The 19,080-nt window shown below is 40.7% G+C and overlaps 1 protein-coding gene across 1 annotated transcript in view; it reads right to left on the bottom strand.

The window, feature by feature from the left end:
• The window catches only part of MYO7B (myosin VIIB), a gene marked incomplete at its 5' end in the record, with an annotated part of 127,210 nt that overhangs the window by 86,825 nt on the left and 21,305 nt on the right, over nucleotides 1–19,080 (bottom strand). The window contains 6 exons of the mRNA XM_069063371.1: nucleotides 2,342–2,505; nucleotides 7,791–7,926; nucleotides 8,770–8,980; nucleotides 9,731–9,873; nucleotides 12,352–12,471; nucleotides 16,848–16,924. Of these exons, the coding sequence (XP_068919472.1) occupies nucleotides 2,342–2,505; nucleotides 7,791–7,926; nucleotides 8,770–8,980; nucleotides 9,731–9,873; nucleotides 12,352–12,471; nucleotides 16,848–16,924 (851 nt within the window). The remainder of the gene's footprint in view (nucleotides 1–2,341; nucleotides 2,506–7,790; nucleotides 7,927–8,769; nucleotides 8,981–9,730; nucleotides 9,874–12,351; nucleotides 12,472–16,847; nucleotides 16,925–19,080) is intronic.

The raw sequence follows: 19,080 nt of genomic DNA, 5'->3' as shown, positions 1-19,080 counted from the left end.
GGAAGGAAGGAAGGAAGGAAGGAAGGAAGGAAGGAAGGAAGGAAGGAGAGGAGGGAGGGAAGAAGGAAAGAAGGTAGGAAGGGAGGGAAGGAGGAGTGGGTTGTGGGAGACTGGGAGAAGATAATGAGTTCATTTTTAGACATGTAGAGTTTGAGGTATTGGCAGAATTATAGAAATGTGAGTTATTTTTATTACTAATATTGAAATATTGAATAATAATCTATGAAGGTGAATTAGTTTATTAGACCTTTTTTTCTGTGAAGAAAGTGTGAGAGTATTGGGTGCCTGTGATGGTGCTAAAAATGGGCATAAAGGCTAAAAAAAAGTGCCCCAGCGAGTGAGATGTGCTGAAAACAATTTCCCAGCTCCCAAAGTTGCTGTCTGGCCTCACCAAACAGAATTTCTAGGCTCTATTTTCTGGTCAGGCTGAATCCTCTGTTCTCACGGTGAGACAACAGTGCCCTCTTGTGGCTGATTATCTAAGACCAGGGCCAGTGCCTTAGGTCACAGCCCAGTTTCACACAGTGAAGTGATGGGCTCCCCAAGGCAATTTGTCCCAGATGCCTTTTTGATAAGAGCTTTCTGGCTCTATCTGAGGCCAAACAGTGGAACAGGGGAAGGCTCAGCAGCTCGACCTCAAGCTCAGAAACCATCTAGTCCACTCCCCTACACTACCACTCCATTTTACATATGAAGAAACTTAGGTTATGTGTCTTAAAGGTCACAGATCAGAGATGTATCAGGAAGTGTCTGTTCACCCCAAAGTAGTTTTACCCTCTAATTCTATCATGGGATCACCCCCCACTGAGAATGATTTGGACAGCCTCCATTCCTAACAGAGGGTCCCTGTAGAAGGACTGTCTTCTGTGCCTTCTGTTCAATTGAGTTTGCTTGATGGGAAAAAATTTCTAGTTATAGTTCTAATGACGAACACATGGCTTGTTAATATCCTGTAGAAATAAAATATCCCCTTATAAAGACTTGCTCTGCAAAGACTGATGACCTGTGAAACTGCTGAGAATGAAACCAAAAGAAAGGGGCCTTCACTTCAGGGGGAAGACTCTAAGCTTGCCAGTGGGAGGCACAGTGGTAGATTTTGAGACAGAGGACCTGGGTTCAAGTTCTTATTCTGCCCTTTGACACCCTGTGACCTTGGGCAAATCATTTAACCTCACGGGTATCAGTTTCCGCATCTGTAAAATGGGGGAATTGGATAAGCTGATTTCTCTAAGGTTCTTCCTAGGTCTAGATATACAATTCTAAGCACCTACAATTAAGTGGGATTTCTAGGACAATGAGGACTTCAAAGGAAAGGTTATATATTCATCCTTCCTGAAAGCTTTTTTTAAAATTTCCTAAGATTTAGAGCTAAAAACCACAACAGAATATCTAATCCAATGCTCTCATTTTACATGTCCTTCAAACCAAGGCCCAGAAAAGTCAGAGTTAGGCTCACCCAAGGTCTAGCCGGTGAAGGGGAGCAAAACAGGCAGCCTGACTGGTCCAGATCTCATGTGCTTTGGGGCCACACCATAGACAGAAGCCCTTGGATAGTTTCCATCCAGCCTAAAATGATTTGGGACCACTTCTGTCTCCTGGCAAGAGGAGAGACTAAATAACTATTCAATCCTAGAATCAATTTTTATCTCACATAGGAGCTGGTTTTGACATTTCTTTTCTTGCCTCGATTCACACCATATGGGAAATAATGAAACTTAACCTTGGCACCTTTCATCTACATATGTCTCAGCATCTGCCAGACACAGACACAAAGGGTATCTCATGACAAGTTCTTCTTTTTTAAAGCATTTTGAGGTAGGCAGAGGTTAAGTGACTTGCCCAGGGCCACACAGTCATTTAGTTTCTGAGCCAGGGTCTGAACTCATGTCTTCCTGACTATAAATCTAGCACGTTATCCACTGTGCAACCTGCCTCAGTACTTTTCTCTCTTTACCAGACCACCTCCTATTTCTCTTTGTCCCTCTCTGTTTCTTTGTCTCTGCCTGTCTGTCTCTCACACACATGCATGAAGGTACATAAGAGCCCACTCTCCTATTATTTCTCTAGCCTTTAAAAACACCAATACCACTTTTTCCCACCCTTGGCCAAGAGAAGTGAGGAAACCTGGGAACACTGATATACCAGTAATAACTTCGTGCAGTGTGTCAGTGTCCTAAGAATGCCTTGGTTGGGAACCAGTGATCAGGATCTCAGTTACCTCTGTGCACTCTCACCCAGCCTCTCACCCCAACACCCTCGAGACCTGGTCTGGGAGTTGGGTGTGTAATAAAAGGTGATCTTAGCCCCTAGGCTAATCATAACCTTCAAACAGAAAACTTACCTTAGGGAGAGAGGCTGCAGACCTCGCCAGACGGATGGTCCCATGGCCTAGCATGATCTGGGCAGGTTCCAAATGGAAAATTTTGTTCAGGAACTTATTTTGAGATGAATATATCAGTTTGATGATATCAGTACTCAGGACATCACGATTCTTCTCCAAGAAACCTATGAGGAGAGCAAGCCTATCTTAACACCATAGATTCAAACCAGGGGAAAAGTAAGAAGGAGGGTGGCATCTTCCCCAATTTCCCCTACTTCTCATGCCTTCTAGCCTTTCTTTCTCCAACACTTTGCCAAAATGCCATATATGCTCCTTTTTCTTAAAAAAAAAAAAATCAGACATCACCGGAACACAAAAATTCACATAATGAATGATTCACAAATTCCTTAGAAATTTGAGTCTATGCTCTAGTTCTTATAAGGAAGGGTATAAAATGATGATAATGATGGTGGTGATGATGATGAGAGAGAGAAAAAGAGAGATTGAGAGAGGGAGAGGGAGAATGGGGGGAGAGGGAGAAAGAGAGAGCACAAAAAAATGAGTCAGAGAAAGATTATATACACATACATAAATGTATATAGAATAATAAGTCATTGGGGGAATAAACTGCAAGAGGAAATGGGAAGGTAGAGTAATTAAGGTTACCAGTAGAGGGAATGAATGGCCTTGGCAAAAAAGGACCATCAAGATTTCCTTTAGACTGGAACAAAGAAAGAGAGAACAAAGGACCGTGGGGAGGGGTTTGGAGGGGGGGAGTAGAAGAGAACAGGTGACTCAAGCCTAGATGGCCTGAATTTTGTCAAGAAAACAGGACCCAATATCCTCTGCTGAGAGGGATGGGGATGAGGGAACATACAGGGCACGAGGAGAGAGGAAAGAAGGCTTGGAATAGCCACTGTGGGAATAAAAAAGGCTACTTTTGCTGAGCCTTAGGAGCTCAGTTGAGATGAGATAACCCGGTCAACACAGTTGTATGACTCCTTTCATCAGAATGCAAGTGGGGACAGATAAGTTGGATGTTACAGTCACCCCAGGGCTGAGGATTGGCCAGGAATGGACATAAGGGCAGAGGATAATCCACAATTAAATTGGCTAACCAGGAGGTCAAGACTTTGAAGAGAAGAAGTGTAGGTGGAGCAGGAGTGATGGATCAGGAAAACAATGGAGAGCAAGGACATTGGAGTTCCCAGTAAGGATACATTTAGAAGGAACGAAACATGAAGCAGGGGGAGAAAGATAGAAGGATCAGAGGTATAGTGAATGGAGAAAATAGAAGCATCTCCCTCTTCAATGTTATAGGCAGTCTGGGAGGTGCTGGCTGGTGCTAAAAATCAGTAAACTTCATATGCACATATACACACACATATATATGTGTGTATATATGTATATATACACATATATACATATATAAAATATGCATAATATATGCATACACTCATCTGTATATACATATATAATGTATGATAAAGCTTATTTTATTTCTTTTTGAGAAGGTTTGGAGAAATTTCATTCCCTTTTATGTCACTTAAATTATGTTTGGATCAACCATCCCACGTTTTGATTTCTCCAATTTTAAGGGTAAATCATAGCATTTAGAGCTACAAGGGATTTTAGAGAAGGGACCATTTAGAGAGGCAAGGAACCATCTGTAAAATGAGGGGTTTTGACCCCTCATTTTACAGACCAGGAAAATTGAGGCCCAGCAAGATTAAGTGACTTTCCTAATACAGGACATAAATGACAGAGCCAGGATTTGAATCCAGGTCCTTTGACTTCAAACCAAACGCTTTTTTCCACTAGAAACTGAGGTCCAGAGATGTTAAGAGATTTAACCAAGATTGCACAGTAAGTGACAAAGCCAAGATTTAAACCCAGGTCTTCTGACTCTTAAACTATTATGCTACCATATTGATGAGGTTTTCTTATGGGTGGGCAGGGGTCCTTCAAAAATGCCAAGTCTAAAGCATTTCTGTGGAAATCCCTGAGCAAGACATTCAACTGTCAGAGAGAGTTCTGTTCCCATTCTCTTTCAGTCCAAACTCTCTGCACAGAAGGATAGAAACAACCCAATAAGGTCAAAATATGGTTTTAAATTCAAAATCAGTTCTACCTAGGGATGATAATGAGCCTATATATAGATGTTCAACTGACACAGATATGGGCTAAAACAGACTCTTTAACCTCAAGTCTAGAAGGCGTGAATGAGGAGCAGGGTGAGGTGGGGAAGGGGGAAGAAAAGGAGAGGCCATCGGTAAGAATGAGAGAAAGGAAGGGCAAGGCAGGGAGCAGGTAGAGAGGAAGGAGAAGGAAAACATGAAGGTTGGAGGATATGATGGGAGAAAGGGGAACAGCATAGTACAGGGAAGCTATGGCTTCTAGTCCTAAATCTGCTGCTAATTAGCCATGTGCCATCAAATAGTTGAAACATCTCTGAGGGCTTAGTTTCTTTATCTATAAAATGGGGGTAATAATGCTTTCCTTATTTACTTCCCAAGAGCAACAGAAGTACTGTGACCAAGAAAACTTGTGCAAAAGTATTTTGGAAAAAATTAAGTACTATACAAATGTGTAATGAATCCGTTACAAGTATAGAGCAGTAGACAGGGCACTAAGTCTGGAGTCAGAGAGCCTGGAGTTTAAATCTTGCCTCAGATACTCTGTGTGACTGGGGAAATCACTTAATTTCTCCTAGCCTCAGTTTCCTCATCTATAAAATTAGCAGGTAGGAACAATGACCTCTGAGATCTGTTCCAGTCCTAAATTTATGATCCTGTGATTATACTCCATGAAGCTCTTCTTTCCATGGCCAAAATTCCCATACGCATTCATTCCTAATGATGTCTATGTTTCTTTTAAAAAATTCTAATATTTTTCAATTACATGTAAAAACAACTTTTAACCTTTGTTTTTTTTTTTTACAATTTCAAGTTCCAAATTCTCTTCCATTCTCCCACCTCTCTCCCTTCAATGCGAAGGCAAGCAATTTGATGTAGGCTATACAAGTATAGTCATGCAAAACATATTTTCATATTAGTCATTATGAAAGAAAACACAGACCAAAAAAACCCAAGAAAAATAAAGTTTAAAAAAGCATACTTCAATTCATACACATCAGTTCTTTCTCTAGAGATGAATAGCATTTTTCAGCATGAGTACTTTGGAATTGTCTTGGATCATTGTATTGCTGAGAATAGCTAAATCTTTCACAGTTGATCATCATACAATATTGCTTTTACTGTGTACACTGTTATCTTGGTTCTGCTTATTTCACTTTCCATCAGTTCATGAAAGTCTCAGGTTTTTCTGAAAGCATCCTGCTCATCATTTTTTATTAGCACAATAGTATTCCTTCATAATCATATACCACAACTTGTTCAGCCATTTCCCAACTGATGGCCATTCCCCTGATTTCTAATTCTTTGCCACCACAACAAGAACTGCTATACATATTCTTGTACATATAAGTTGTTTCCATTTTAAAAAATCTCTTTAGGATACAGATCTAGTAGTGGTATCACTGGGTCAAAGTATGTATATATATCCCCTTATATATACCCCTATATCCTTAGGGTTGTCAGAATATTGAATGCAGTTCCTCTTATGCCTTACCCCTTAAATAAAATGGAGTGTCCTGTAGCCCAGTGGTGTCAAACTCAAATAAAAATGGATCTCTGCCAGTCACATATTGACTTAGAAAACTACCAATTCACATTATCTATGTTGTGTTATATTTTTGTTTATTTTGTTGAATATTTTCCCCAATTATATTTTAGCCTATTTCTGGCTGCACTTTTTTAGGCCACCATCTAGGAGCTTGACACCTCTGCTAGCCCACACCAGAGTAAGGAAAATCTCAGGGACAATAGGATTCCCTGCAGGGATGTTGAGTGGGTAGAGGTGGGAAGGGTCTGAGGCCATCACACTTTTGAAGATGGCCCCTGAAATCATCCTTCTTCCTTAAAAAATAAAGACAGCAAGTTCTTTTGTTTTCTGTACTTTCTGCATTGTTGTAAAGTTTTCCCCAATATTAAGTTTAAATTAGCCTTTGTGCAATCCCCCCCATTGCTTTATTTTTTGATACTTAAACAAAAGAAGTCTAATCACCCTTCCACATGACAGCTATTTGAAAATATTAATATTTGTGAATATTAAAACTAAAATATTTGAACACAGCTATGTCCTCACAGAGCTTTTCTCTTCTCCAGGCTACATATCCCCAGTTCCTTTAATTAATATCCCTATACCTTTCATTTGACCATTTCCCCAATTACAGCAATGCACTAACTACCCACATTTCTCATTTTCCTAACCCAGTTCAGTGAACATGTATTTAGCTATGCATCTGGTGCTGCCTAGGTGCTAAAAACACAAAGACCCAACACCTTCTCCCACCCCAAACCTCACAAGGTGAAATGAGAGAACATTCTCCTTCATTTCTCTGATTTAAGTCATACAATCCATCCCTCTTTATAAAAATGTGCAGAAATTGTCCCACTTTTTCATTTATCTTATTGAAATTAATCCAAATCATCCCAAGTCGCTCCTTTCTCTATCAGAAGATACACAGACACTTCTGGAGGTCCAGCCTTGGGTCCAGCTGTCTTTGTTGGCTACTGAGCCACAGTAAACTCAACCAGACTGGAAACTAGTTGGCATCAGAGCACCAGACCTTGCTTCATATCTCATCTAAGCTGTGTACCTCAGCCATCTCGTGATCAGTCCTGCCTCCATAGTTATGCCCTCCCTCACGTTCTACCTCATGCTCTGGCTCTGGGTTCAGTAATTAAATAAATACAATACAATTATCCCTTCCACTTTGGGGGTGGGGGCAGGTGCGTGGCACCTCTGTGATCTGTATAATCCACAGAATTTTCTTTTGGTTCTCCCTTAATATTTAAGAAATCTTTATTATTATTGGCATTAAAAGATAACATGGGTTATTATACAATATATATATGTATATTTTATGCATTTCCGAGTTTCTCAGCTTTTTTCTGTGTTGTCCACTGGCCTTCACATGTTGTCTACAGCTTCCACAATACTCCCCCAAAATTCCCATTTAATTTTTTATGCTATATCAGAACCGTGGGGGGTAAAGTCATGATGTGGAAGGGATAACTATACCACTTACCTTTCCTATGACTCCTTAGTTACTTCCTTCCTTGGCTACTTTTCCCATAAATGTATTGTGTATCCCTATTAGAATTTAAGCTCCTTCACTGAAGGTGGGATTGTCTTGCTTGCTCATATTTTTACCCCTAGCACTTACCACAGTGTCTGGAAAATAGTAAGTATTTGATCAATTATTTTTCATCAATCTACTCATTCATTTGTTCATTCATTCCTCCCATTCCTCATTGTTCTAATGAAGAAATATACACATCTCATTCTCCCTTCCCATCCTAATCCCTACCTCAGCTACAAGTATAAAGAGACTGATGACACTCACCTTCAGCCTGATAATGAACCAAACCAGCAAAATGAACAATGCCAAATTTCATGTCGTGAATGTTCTTGGGTGCCACATATATTTTGCTGTTGCTGTGGTGATGGTTCATTTTTTGTAACATGGTGGCATCTGTGCCCTGGAAGAAACACACATAACCAGGACGTTGGGATAATGACAACTAATCATTAGTAGATTTAGTTATAGTACTCATTGTGACCTAAGAACTCAGTAACTCCTGGGGGAATAGAAAATAGGATTTGGAATTATAGATTATCAGAGATAAAAGAAATCACAGAGACCATCTATTTCATTCAGGGATGAGAAAACTCAGGTCCAGAGAGATTGTGGTACTTATCTGACATCATGCAATGAGTCAGTAACAGAGCTAGTCTAAAATGCAGGCTTCCTGACTCATAGCCCACTTCTTTTTTCATTACTGCCCTCACAGAATACCAGAGCTTGAAGGAAACTCAGAGAAGATCCATTCTCAACTGGTATCTTAAGAGGAATCCCTCTACAACATCCCCAACAAGTGGTCTTTCAGCTTCTGTTTGAAAACCTCCAGTGAGTGGGAACCAACTATTTCCCAAGGCAGTCCCAAAGCTTATGCAAAAAAGGAAAATGGCCACTTTGGTCACATCCCCCAAACCTCACTTATGACGCACCAACTAATAAACCACCCCCAGACTGTCTTCTGAAAGTGCTGGTCATAGCCACAAATGGGCTGGGAGACATGCATCACTAAGCCATCTCAGGATCTGACTTAATTCTTTGAGACATGAGTGAAAATCCACTAATGATTCTATGGTTTCAGGAGGAAGAATGATTTCCTACAATTATGTGATGAACCTTTTGCAACCGTAGGCACACAGAAGCCACTTAAAAGAGGTTTTTTGATGGTGATAAAGATGAATGGTCCCAAACCAGGGTGTGACTGACTGATAGCTAGATCCCACAATTAAGGGGGGGGGGCACTCACCTTAGGGAATTTGCTCTCCTCATCCATCAGTGAAATGATGTTCATTTGTTTGAGAGCTAGTAGGTCCAAAGTGGGCTGATTGTCATCGAAATGAATGTAGTTCCAGGCAATGTTCTCCGCCTGGTACTCTTCCTGCTCCGTTTTGAAAACATGGCGGACGAAGAATTGTTGGAGATGCTCATTGGCAAAGTTGATGCAGAGCTGTTCAAAGCTGCAGGGGCAACCCCAGTAGGCTCATTAACGTCCTGTCTTTCAGGACGTTACTTTGGTTTTTCCTGTACAGCAAAGCTTCCCCAATATTTTTCTTATTCTATAGCATTCCAGAGTATCTTTAGTAGGACATCATGAAGATCAGTTATCATGGTCCACCCTGTGCAACTATTCATTGATCCAAGTGTCTGTCCATCCATGTTCTTTATCTCCAAACATACCATATACAATACACATTTAAACACACATTGCTCATCACTTTCATATGATAATATCTCACATATATTATATCAAGCCTACATTTCCCTCTTTGCAACTTTAACTCATCATTCCTAGGTTTGGCCACTGGTGCCAAGCAGAATAAATTTAGACCATCTTCCATGTCATACCCTTTGTTTACCTGAAGCCAGCTATCATATTCCCAGCTAAGTCTTCTCTTTCCCAGGCTAAACATCCCCAGTTCCTTCAAATGGTCATCATTTGGCTGCTGTTCAAGGCCCTTTACCATCCTTATTGTCCTTCTCTGGACCCCCTCTGCTTTATCAATATTCTTCCCAAAATAGTGGCATCTGGAATTGAATTTTATACTCTAGATGTGATATGCTTCAGATCATAGTCAAGAGGACCATTCAGGAAGGAAAGGCATGACTAGAATCTCGCTAAGACCACTAGGAAAACAATGTAGGGAGACTCTCCTTCTCTGCTCACCACCTCTCCCAAATTCCTTAGAAACAAATCGGGACCATCATACCTATTTATATGAAAGTTTTCAAAGCCAAATATGTCCAGGAGGCCAATGGACCTGCGTGCATTCTGAGGATCTTTGGTGGGTTCCTTGAAGATTGCAGCATTGATCTTGTTGACTATCCACAGGAAGAGATGTCCATAAATTCCCTGGATATAAGGTGGTGAGCAACAGAGGCAGTGAAGTAGAATGAGGATGAGATAGATAAAGCCACATTCTCTAATCTGTCTTGTGTACAAGGTGGGACTTGACATGCTCTCAGCAAGTCATGGAGCTACAGATTTGACTTTAATCAGCTAATTAGCAGTATTTCTTGATTACCTGTTATTAAATACAATAACATGTAAATAGCTTTGCAAATAAACTCTAAAGCATTGTATAATGCTAACAACTATCATTATTAATTATTATTATTATCCAGAACTTTGCTAAGTGCTGTGCAGTACACAAAATAGATAAAACTGATTTTTACTTTTTTAAATAAATATTCTTATATTTTTAAAGTAGTCACAGTGGAAGGATATATGTGTGGTGTAGTGTGGAATGGTGTGTAGATGACCATCTCCGAGAATCTTGTTGGCAGTGCCTAAGAGAGACCCTTCCCCCCTGGGATTATCGCAGGATAACCTATTTCCTTTTCCCTTATAGAGATGGATGATGGCAACATCCTTGAATTCCTGGGGAATAACCTGTTCTTGCCATATAACCCAGAAGATTTCAGTCAGCTTTTATGGGAGCATTGAGTCCTCTGCCTTATAAATCTCTGCTGGAATAAAATCAGCACCAGGCTCTTTGCCACACAAGAGGAACTTAATGGCATTCAAACCTTCTTCTTCACTTGGAAGTCTGGCTAGAGAGGGACTGACTTCTACCTGAGGAATATGGTCAATGGCTTCAACACTGACTGATGCCAGCCTGTTGAGAATATTATGGAAGTATTTAGCCCATCTGCCCAGGATCACTAATAAATGTGACTCCGACAATGCTGAATAATTGAGATGCACCATAGATCTTTGGTCCATAAATAGCCTGCAGGGCATCATAAAAGTGCTTTGGATGGTTACTATCATCATAAAACTGAATATTGTAACGATGATGTGAATGTCTTGGATACTCTGATTAATACAATGGTCCATGACAGTTCCAAAGGACTTATGAGGAAAAATGCTATTCTCCTCCAGAGACAGAACTAATGAACTAAGTGCAGATTGGAGCATTTTTTCACTTTATTTTTCTTGCCTTTTTTGTTGTAATATGACTAATGTGGAAATATACTGTATGACCTCACATGAATAATAGGTATCATATCGCTCACCTTCCCAACAGGTTGGGGAGAGGCTGTGGAGAGGGAGAGAATTTAAAACTCAAAATTTTTAAAAATGGACTTCAAAAAAAGAATTAGGAGAAACAATTTAAAACAAGGTTCAAATTCGCTACTTAGTATGAATTTGAAGGTGAGAATAAAAATGAATAAAAAGTGCGGAAAATGAACGCATTTTTTTCATTCATTTGTTCACATAATCACATGCCAAGGGCAATGAAGAATGAATAGTTGTGGTAGGTTTAATGCAGAAGGTAGGACTCAAATTCGACCTTGAAGATCAGCTAGAATTCAATCATAATAATTGCTAAACAACTCTATGAGATAGGTGTTATTAATACCTCCATTTTGCAGATGAGAAAGCTAAGATTGAGAGCACTTAGGTGACTTGCCTAGGGTTACACAGTTAGTAGGTGTCCGTGGCAGGATTTAAATTCAGATCTACCTGACTCCAAGTCCAACACCCCATCTACCCATTCTTCTACCCAGGGATGAGTTTCACGTATATGAGGCATCCTGACTTGACCAAAGCGAGGGTGTGTTCAGATGCTTAGAGTGGAAAGAGCCATGAGTAGAGGGAGATACAGTTGGATCAGTCATATTATAGAAGTCCTCAAGAGCCAGACAGAGAAGAGTGAAGTGTATATGGAGAAGGATTGGGATAGGGGAGAAAGGAAAAAGAAATGAAAAAAAAAGGTATGGCCAAGAGGAGGTGTCGATAGGAAGGGATGAACACCTTAGGACATTGTACAGCACGGTATATTGTAAATAAGTGGTGAGAGACCTTATATCAAGAATACCACTAAAAGTCAAGAGTGAAATGTACTGAGGTGAGAGACAATTTCTAGTCATATTTCTGGGATATGAAAAGAGATGGAGTTGTATAAGGGTGTAAGTGATATAGGGGAGGTTATGTGAAATTATGTTAAGAGGAAAAAAGAAAGTCCAGGGGAATATTTAGGAAGGTCCTACACAAGAGAGTGTTGCTGAAGTAAAAATGTTGAAATAGATGCAATTCTCAGTCATTCTGATGAAGTGGGGAATCAGATCTGTTGAAATGGCAAGGAAAGACACTAGAATGTAGGAAATGCACCTAAGAATGTGGCACTAGGGAGCGGAAGATATGGTTCAAAGCCCTTCTGGCTCCTTTCAGTTACCTGAAGGACACACAAAAAGCAACATATTTGTTTCCATTGCCATGAAATATGTTAAAAGAGAAAAAGGACTAAATATCCCCAGCATCAAACTATAGAGAAAGTTGGGAAGGGACCAGAGAAGGGTGGATAAAAAATATGGATCATTCTACCTTGGCAAAAGCATCTCGCCGGTCGCTGGCCTGGGGGACGGTCAGAGGTCGGGAGACACCTTCCCCTCGGATGGTGATGTAGTGACTGGTCAGACATGTCTGGAGATCCTTAACCTTCACCTGTGTAAACACCAACAGAGCATCAGGGGATTGTTCTTGAATAAAAAAAAAGAAGCAATTTTCTTTGAATAGAGATGTGGCTCCAAGCCACCATGCAGACATGAACTCGAGTGGATTTTATAATGATCGATCAGCAAGCATTTATTAAGTGCTTATTATATGCTAGGTAGGCATTGTGCTAAGATCTGAGGACTCTAAGAAAATGGAAAAAATTAGTCCTTGCCCCCTAAGTACCTACATTCTAAGAGAGAAATAACCTGTGAATTAATAGGTATGTACAAGATACATAGAGAATAGACAGAAAGTAATCTCAGAGCAAGGAAATAAGCATTTATTAAGCACCTACTATGTATCGGCATAGCACCAAGCACTTTACATTATCTCATTTGAGGCTTTCAATGACCTTGGAAGGCAGGTGCTATTATATCCTCATTTTACAATTGAGGAAACTGAAGCAGACACAGATTTAAGTGTCTTGCCCAGGGACACACAGCTAGCAAATATCTGATGTGGAATTGGAACTCAGATCTTCCTGACTCCTGGTCCAGTACTCTAGCCACTGCACCACCTAGTGCCTCTAGAGGTAGGCAATGTCAGTGAGGAGGAGGGAGGCGGGAGACTAGAAAAGGCCTGAGTTTTTAAAGATTCTAAGCTGATTTGGGGGGTGGGGGGAATCGCAGTTAGTGACTTGCCCAGGGTCACACAGCTAGCATCTAAGCTGAATTTTTAAGGATTTTAAAAGGTGGAGGTGAGAAGGAAGGGCTTTCCAGGCATGGCAGCTAGTGCAAAGGGAGGGATTTGGGATATCAAGTGTCACATGGAGGGAACAGCAAATAAACCAGAATAGCTTGGCCATGGAGTATATAATGAAGAATGATGTGTTAAAAGACTAGGAAAGGGGCGGCTAGGTGGTGCAGTGAGTAGAGCTCAGCCCCGGAGTCAGGAGGACCCGAGTTCGGTTCTGGCCTCAGACACTTAACACCCACACGAAAAAACTAGCCGTGTAACCTTGGGCAAGTTACTTAATCCTAATTGCCCTCCAAAAAGGCAAAAAAAAAAAAAAAAGAGAGACTAGGAAGGAACTAAGTTGTAGAGAACTTTAAGGGCCAAATAGCAGTTTACATTTGATCCTTGAGGCAACAGGAAGCCCCTGGAGTTTATCAAGATTTTAAGAAGGTCACTTTGGCTGCTTATTGGAGGATGGATTGGAAAGGGGAGAGAGTTGAGGCAGGGAAAACAATTACAAGGCTACTTTAGTCATCCAGGAATGTGGTGACAAGGCCTTGAACCGGAGTTGTGGCTGAGGGATAGAGAAGGGGAGGTGTCTGAGAGATGTAGAGAAAGAAATTGTAAAATTTGTCAGCTGATTACATAAATGAGGTGAGTTTTTGTTCTCTCATCTGATTTTCCTTGTACCAGGACCATGTGATGGCAGAATGGACAGCTGGGCTTGGAGTCGATATGTGTCTGGGATTATGGTTTTCATCTAGAGCCACAGTTAGGGGTCAGTCAATCAGTCGAGAACCATTAATTAAGCACCTGCTGTGTGCCAGGCTCTGTGCTAAATTTTGGGCATAACAAATGAGGGCAAAAACCCTATTGTCAAGGAGCTCACAGTTTAATGTAAGAGATGGCGTGGGAACAGCCATGTACAAACAAGACACATACAGTATAACTGGAGATGATAAACTCTTACTGGCAGTGCCTTCCTTGTCTAGAGCTATGGCACCAGTCCCAAGAGGGACTGGGAAAGGCTTCTTGTGGAAGACAAGATTGAGCTGGAGCTTATAGGAAGCCCAGGAGGGCGGGAGATACAGATGAGGAAGAGAATCACAGGTGCTTTACCTCCAATAACAAAAATCTGAAAATAAAATATATTCCCAACAATCGAGGAATGGCCACAACTGTGAAGTGATAGAACAGAATTGTACCATAAAATATGACTGATATGAAAAATTCAGAGAAGAGGGGGAGGGTGAAATGAGGAAGAGTGAAGAAAGTAGGGCCAATACACATAATGACCACAAATGTGTACACAAAGATAAAACTCCAGGAAGCGTGAGAACTTGTCAAATAAAATGGACAATATTGGTTCTACGCCGTCAACAGTGAAGCATAAAGTCTTCCTTTCTGTAACAATCAGAAAACTGCAAAGTAGAAAGTAATAGTCCCATGATTAGATGGTTTTGCTTAACTGTTTTTGGCGTAGGGAGAAGAATAGTTAGAAGATATAGATGGGTTGAAATTAATACATTCCTATAAAAGCACTTACTTTATTTATTTATTTATTTTGCTTTTTGGAGGAGGGAGGGCAGGGCAATTGAGGTTAAGTGACTTGACCAAGGTCACATGGCTATGTAATAGGAATGTAAATTTTTAAGATCTTCCCTGCCCCTAGACTAAAGTGCACCTGGAGCCTGGGGTGGCAGGCTGTTTTTCAGTAGATACTTTTTGATTAGCCAGTGGGTCAATAAGGTTGTTACATTCTCTGAGCCAGGAGAAGGCTATATAAGCCCTGATGTGTAGCTTTGTTTTGGGGGGCTCACTTTGAGAAGTGTTCTGTGATTTGATCAGATGAAACTCTGGGAAGCCAGTTGTTGAGAGCCACCCCCCCAGTTTTGAAAAACCCAGATGTTGATTTGGTATGGATGTAATGGTTGGACAGTTTGGAAAGCTGTCTACTTGATCTGTTTCTCTGACTTGATAATTCTGTCTGTATATTCTGAAGTTTGGGGTGCTGACCTCTTTCCCCTGAACTAGGTAAATGATACATATTTGACTGATTAAAGTAAGCTTGTTAACCCATTTTGAGTTGCTTTCCTTTATCAAAGCAGGTCTAAGAACCTGTGTTGGCTGACACCCTGGGACTCTGGGGTGCTTGCCACTACAGGCTAGTAAACCACTTACTTTAAAAATAAATTTAAAAAATGCATTGCTCCAAAGTGCACATCATTTGGTAATGATAACATTATTAGACATTAACTCCTTAGTATATATTACTTTTTTACTTAGGGTAAACCTCAGCAGATGGGACATATAAGGCAAGGAAATTATATGCCCAGTCATAAATCATCAGGAAAGGAAGGGACCTGAAAGGCCATCTAGTTTAGCCCCCGGTCATTTTACAGATCAGGATGATTGGAGGTCATCTCCAAACATCCTGATATCTTGCCACTGGACCTAGATAGCTCCAAAGGAGAACATGAGGTTGATGACTGCACAGCCCTCTCTCACTTAAACCTGATTCACTTGCATGTCACAGCATTACTTCCCTGATGTCATAGTCCTCTTTGGGAATGAAGGACAAACAACAACAACATTTTACAGATAAGGAAACTGAGGACCAGGGAGATTAGATGCTTTGCCCAAGGTCAGAGTTAGCAAATGGTAAAGCTTGGGTTAAAACTCAGGTCATCTATCTAACTTTAAGTCCTATATTATTTTTCTTCCTTCCTTCCTCCCTCCCTCCCTTCCTCCCTCCCTCCCCCTCTCCTCTCTCGCATTCCCTCCCTCCCTCTCCCTCCCTCTCTCACACTCCCTCCCTCCCTCTCTCTCTCTCTCTCTCTCTCTCTCTCTCTCTCTCTCTCTCTCTCTCTCTAAGGCAAATGGTGCAGTGGATAAATTGCTGGGTCTGGAGTCAGGAAGACCTGAGTTCAAATCCAGCCTCAGCTTACTAGCTGTGTGACCCTGGGGCAAGTCACTTAACCTGTGTCTCCCTCAGTTTCTTCAACTGCAAAATGGGGATAATAAGAGCACGTACTTCTTAGGGCTGTTATGAGGATCCTACGAGATAATAATTTCAAAGTGCTTGGCACTGTTATTGGCACATAGTTGGGGCTTAATAAGTGCTGGCTATTATTATCATTATTGTAATTGCTATTACACCACTATACCACATCTCTTTCCAAAGTTATAAAAGGGCTGTAGGAGTAGTGAGAAGCAGAAGTTTCAATGTGGGGGAAGGATAGGTCTAGAACATGAAGTAATGGGCAAGGGCATCACAGAAGAAACATGGGCAACTAGAAGGCACCATGAGGATGAGAAATGTCTGAAGGTGAAGGACACAGATAGGAAAATAAAGGAGAGGTATGGAAATGGAATGGGAAGAGCATTGATGACACATTTTGACAACTTCACCATTTTGTTAAAATTAAGTTGAAGCCACAATTTCTTGCTCACTCTTGCTACTGAAAGACCAGGGTTATGCCCAGAATAGTTAGGAAGTCAGAGTAGATCAGTGCTGGGAGATGGAGAAGAGAAGCAGGGCTAAAGCAGGGAGTGGCAGGACTAGAAAGAGAAACACATGTTGGAGGTTACAACAGCCCAGAGACCCAGAGCATGGGCACATTCTCATAAAAATGGATGCCACAGCTTACCTCCAATAACTTAACTGCAGCCGGGAAGTGCTGGGTCTCCACGATGTCAGAGCAGTCCAGATTATCAGAAATAGCAGCTAGAAGACAGAAATAATGGACATTTGTGTTTTTAAAAATAATAAACATTTGCAAGAGAGGTTGGCCTAGAGAAGGAGGCCTCTTACTCTGAGATTTGAGGGGGACAGGGCATCCCCCAAAACCCTCTCCCCTGTCCTGAAATCTCGCTATTGAAAATGAATATATCTTGGGGTTAGGACAAGTGTCCTTAAATGTCATCTTTAAAAAAGCAAAGACCATGAGGTGGCTAGGTGGCACAGTAAATAGAGCACTGGCCCCGGAGTCAGGAGGAGCTGAGTTCAAATCCAGCCTCAGACACTTAACACAAAACTAGCCATGTGACCTTGGGCAAGTAACTTAACCCCAATTGCCCCCCCCAAAAAAAGCAAAGACTGCTGGGAGGGGTAGGATATTTAGGTGTTAGTAGCTGCTGGAACTATAATTGTGAATTAGTTTAATAGATCCCTTTCCTCTGTGATGCTTTTCTTCCAATGAGATTAGGGAATGAGAGAGAATTTTCCAGTGGGAAGGGAGGTTTTAGAACACTGGAGAAGAAATCATCTGAGGGAATCTGGGCAGCTAGGGGACAGAATGAGGACATTGATTTCTAGGGATGGTATTGGGTGAGGGTAGTTTTGAATATGTCAGAATGAAAAACAAAAGGTGAGGGAATGACAGCTCCCTAGCAAATCTCAATCTTTTTAGTTTCAGGACTCTATTATGCCTTTAAAATTAAAAGAGGATTCCAAAAAGCTTTTCTTTGTGTAGGTTATATCTATGAATATTTCCTACTATAGAAATTTAAATTGATAAAAATTTTAAAATATTTAATTTATTAAAAATTAAAATAAACCCATTATATGTTAATAAAGTAACATTTTAATGAAAATAACTGTTTCAAAAAACATTAGTAGAAGAATAGCATTATTCTTCATATTTTTGCAAATTTCTAATATGTGTATTACATTATTAAATATGTATGCATTAAACATATGTATATATTAAATGTATATATTAAGAGAAGGATACTTCTGTATTCAATCTATTATGTATAATATATTGTTTTCATCTGAATACATGGAGAGAATCCAAGCTCACACAGATAATGTGGTTTTGAAAGAGAAGAGTATTTTAATAGGAAAATAACATTTTAGTATATTATGAAAATACTTTTGACCTTGCACACCCCCTGAAAAGACCTTGGGGACCCTCAGGGCCAATGGACCCCACTTTAAGAACTGCTGGATTAGACCTCCTGCCACAGGACAGAGGTGCACAGGAAGGTTAATGGGTATGCTAAAAGCAGACCAATCCTGTGTTTCAGAAGGGATTCTATTCTATGGGAACCATCTCTGGAATTTCATTAACTGGAGGGCAGGCCATCTGCAAAAGGTCAAAGTCAGTCAGTACTAAGCCTGTTCCAGGGTCATATTGTACCCATAACGTCATATTGAAATTCCAACCTCCTTAACTGATGGTAGAAAAAATGACTTAAAAAGATCCTAATGAAATTTTACCCATGTGCAAATTAGTCATGCTGGCATTTTATGTCATCTACCACCTGGTCCCTGTTTGTTGTTGTTCTGGGGTTTTTTTTTTTGGTTGTGTCCAACTCTCCATTTGGGATTTTCTTGGAAAAGATACTGGAGTGGTTTGCCATTTCCTTCTCCAACTCATTTTACAGATGGGTAAACTGAGGCAAACCAGGTTAAGTGACTACCCAGGGTCACACAACTGATAAGTATCTAAGGCCAGATTTGAGCTCATGAAGATACATGAATCTTTCTGACTCCCTCTTTTGTCCACTCAAAATTATCTCCCAGGGCTGCCTTCTATATAACATGCCAGTTAAGTCTTCTCCCTATCCTCTGCATGTACTAAATTTGTCCCATTCTCCATACTGTTGCTTACGCCTTTCTGCCCTTCCGCGCAGTCTTGCATGCAATCTTCCCACTCCTCCACTTGCCCAGAGCCTACTTTCACATTTAAGATCTGGTAATAAAAGCAGGGAACATAACAACGACAACAATAACAATCAGCTAGGTGGGTACGGTGAATAGAGTGCCAGGCCTAGAATCAGGAAGATTGGCCTCAGATGCTCAGTAGCTATATGACCCTGGACAAGTCACCTAACCCTGCTTGCCTCAGTTTCCTCATCTGTAAAATGATCTGGAGA

The sequence above is a fragment of the Petaurus breviceps genome, unplaced genomic scaffold (assembly GCF_028583685.1).
Source record: "Petaurus breviceps papuanus isolate PSGF00001 unplaced genomic scaffold, PetGlider_PUasm1.0 90556, whole genome shotgun sequence".
Lineage (NCBI taxonomy): Eukaryota > Metazoa > Chordata > Mammalia > Diprotodontia > Petauridae > Petaurus > Petaurus breviceps.
This window is presented reverse-complemented; position numbering and strand designations above follow the sequence as displayed.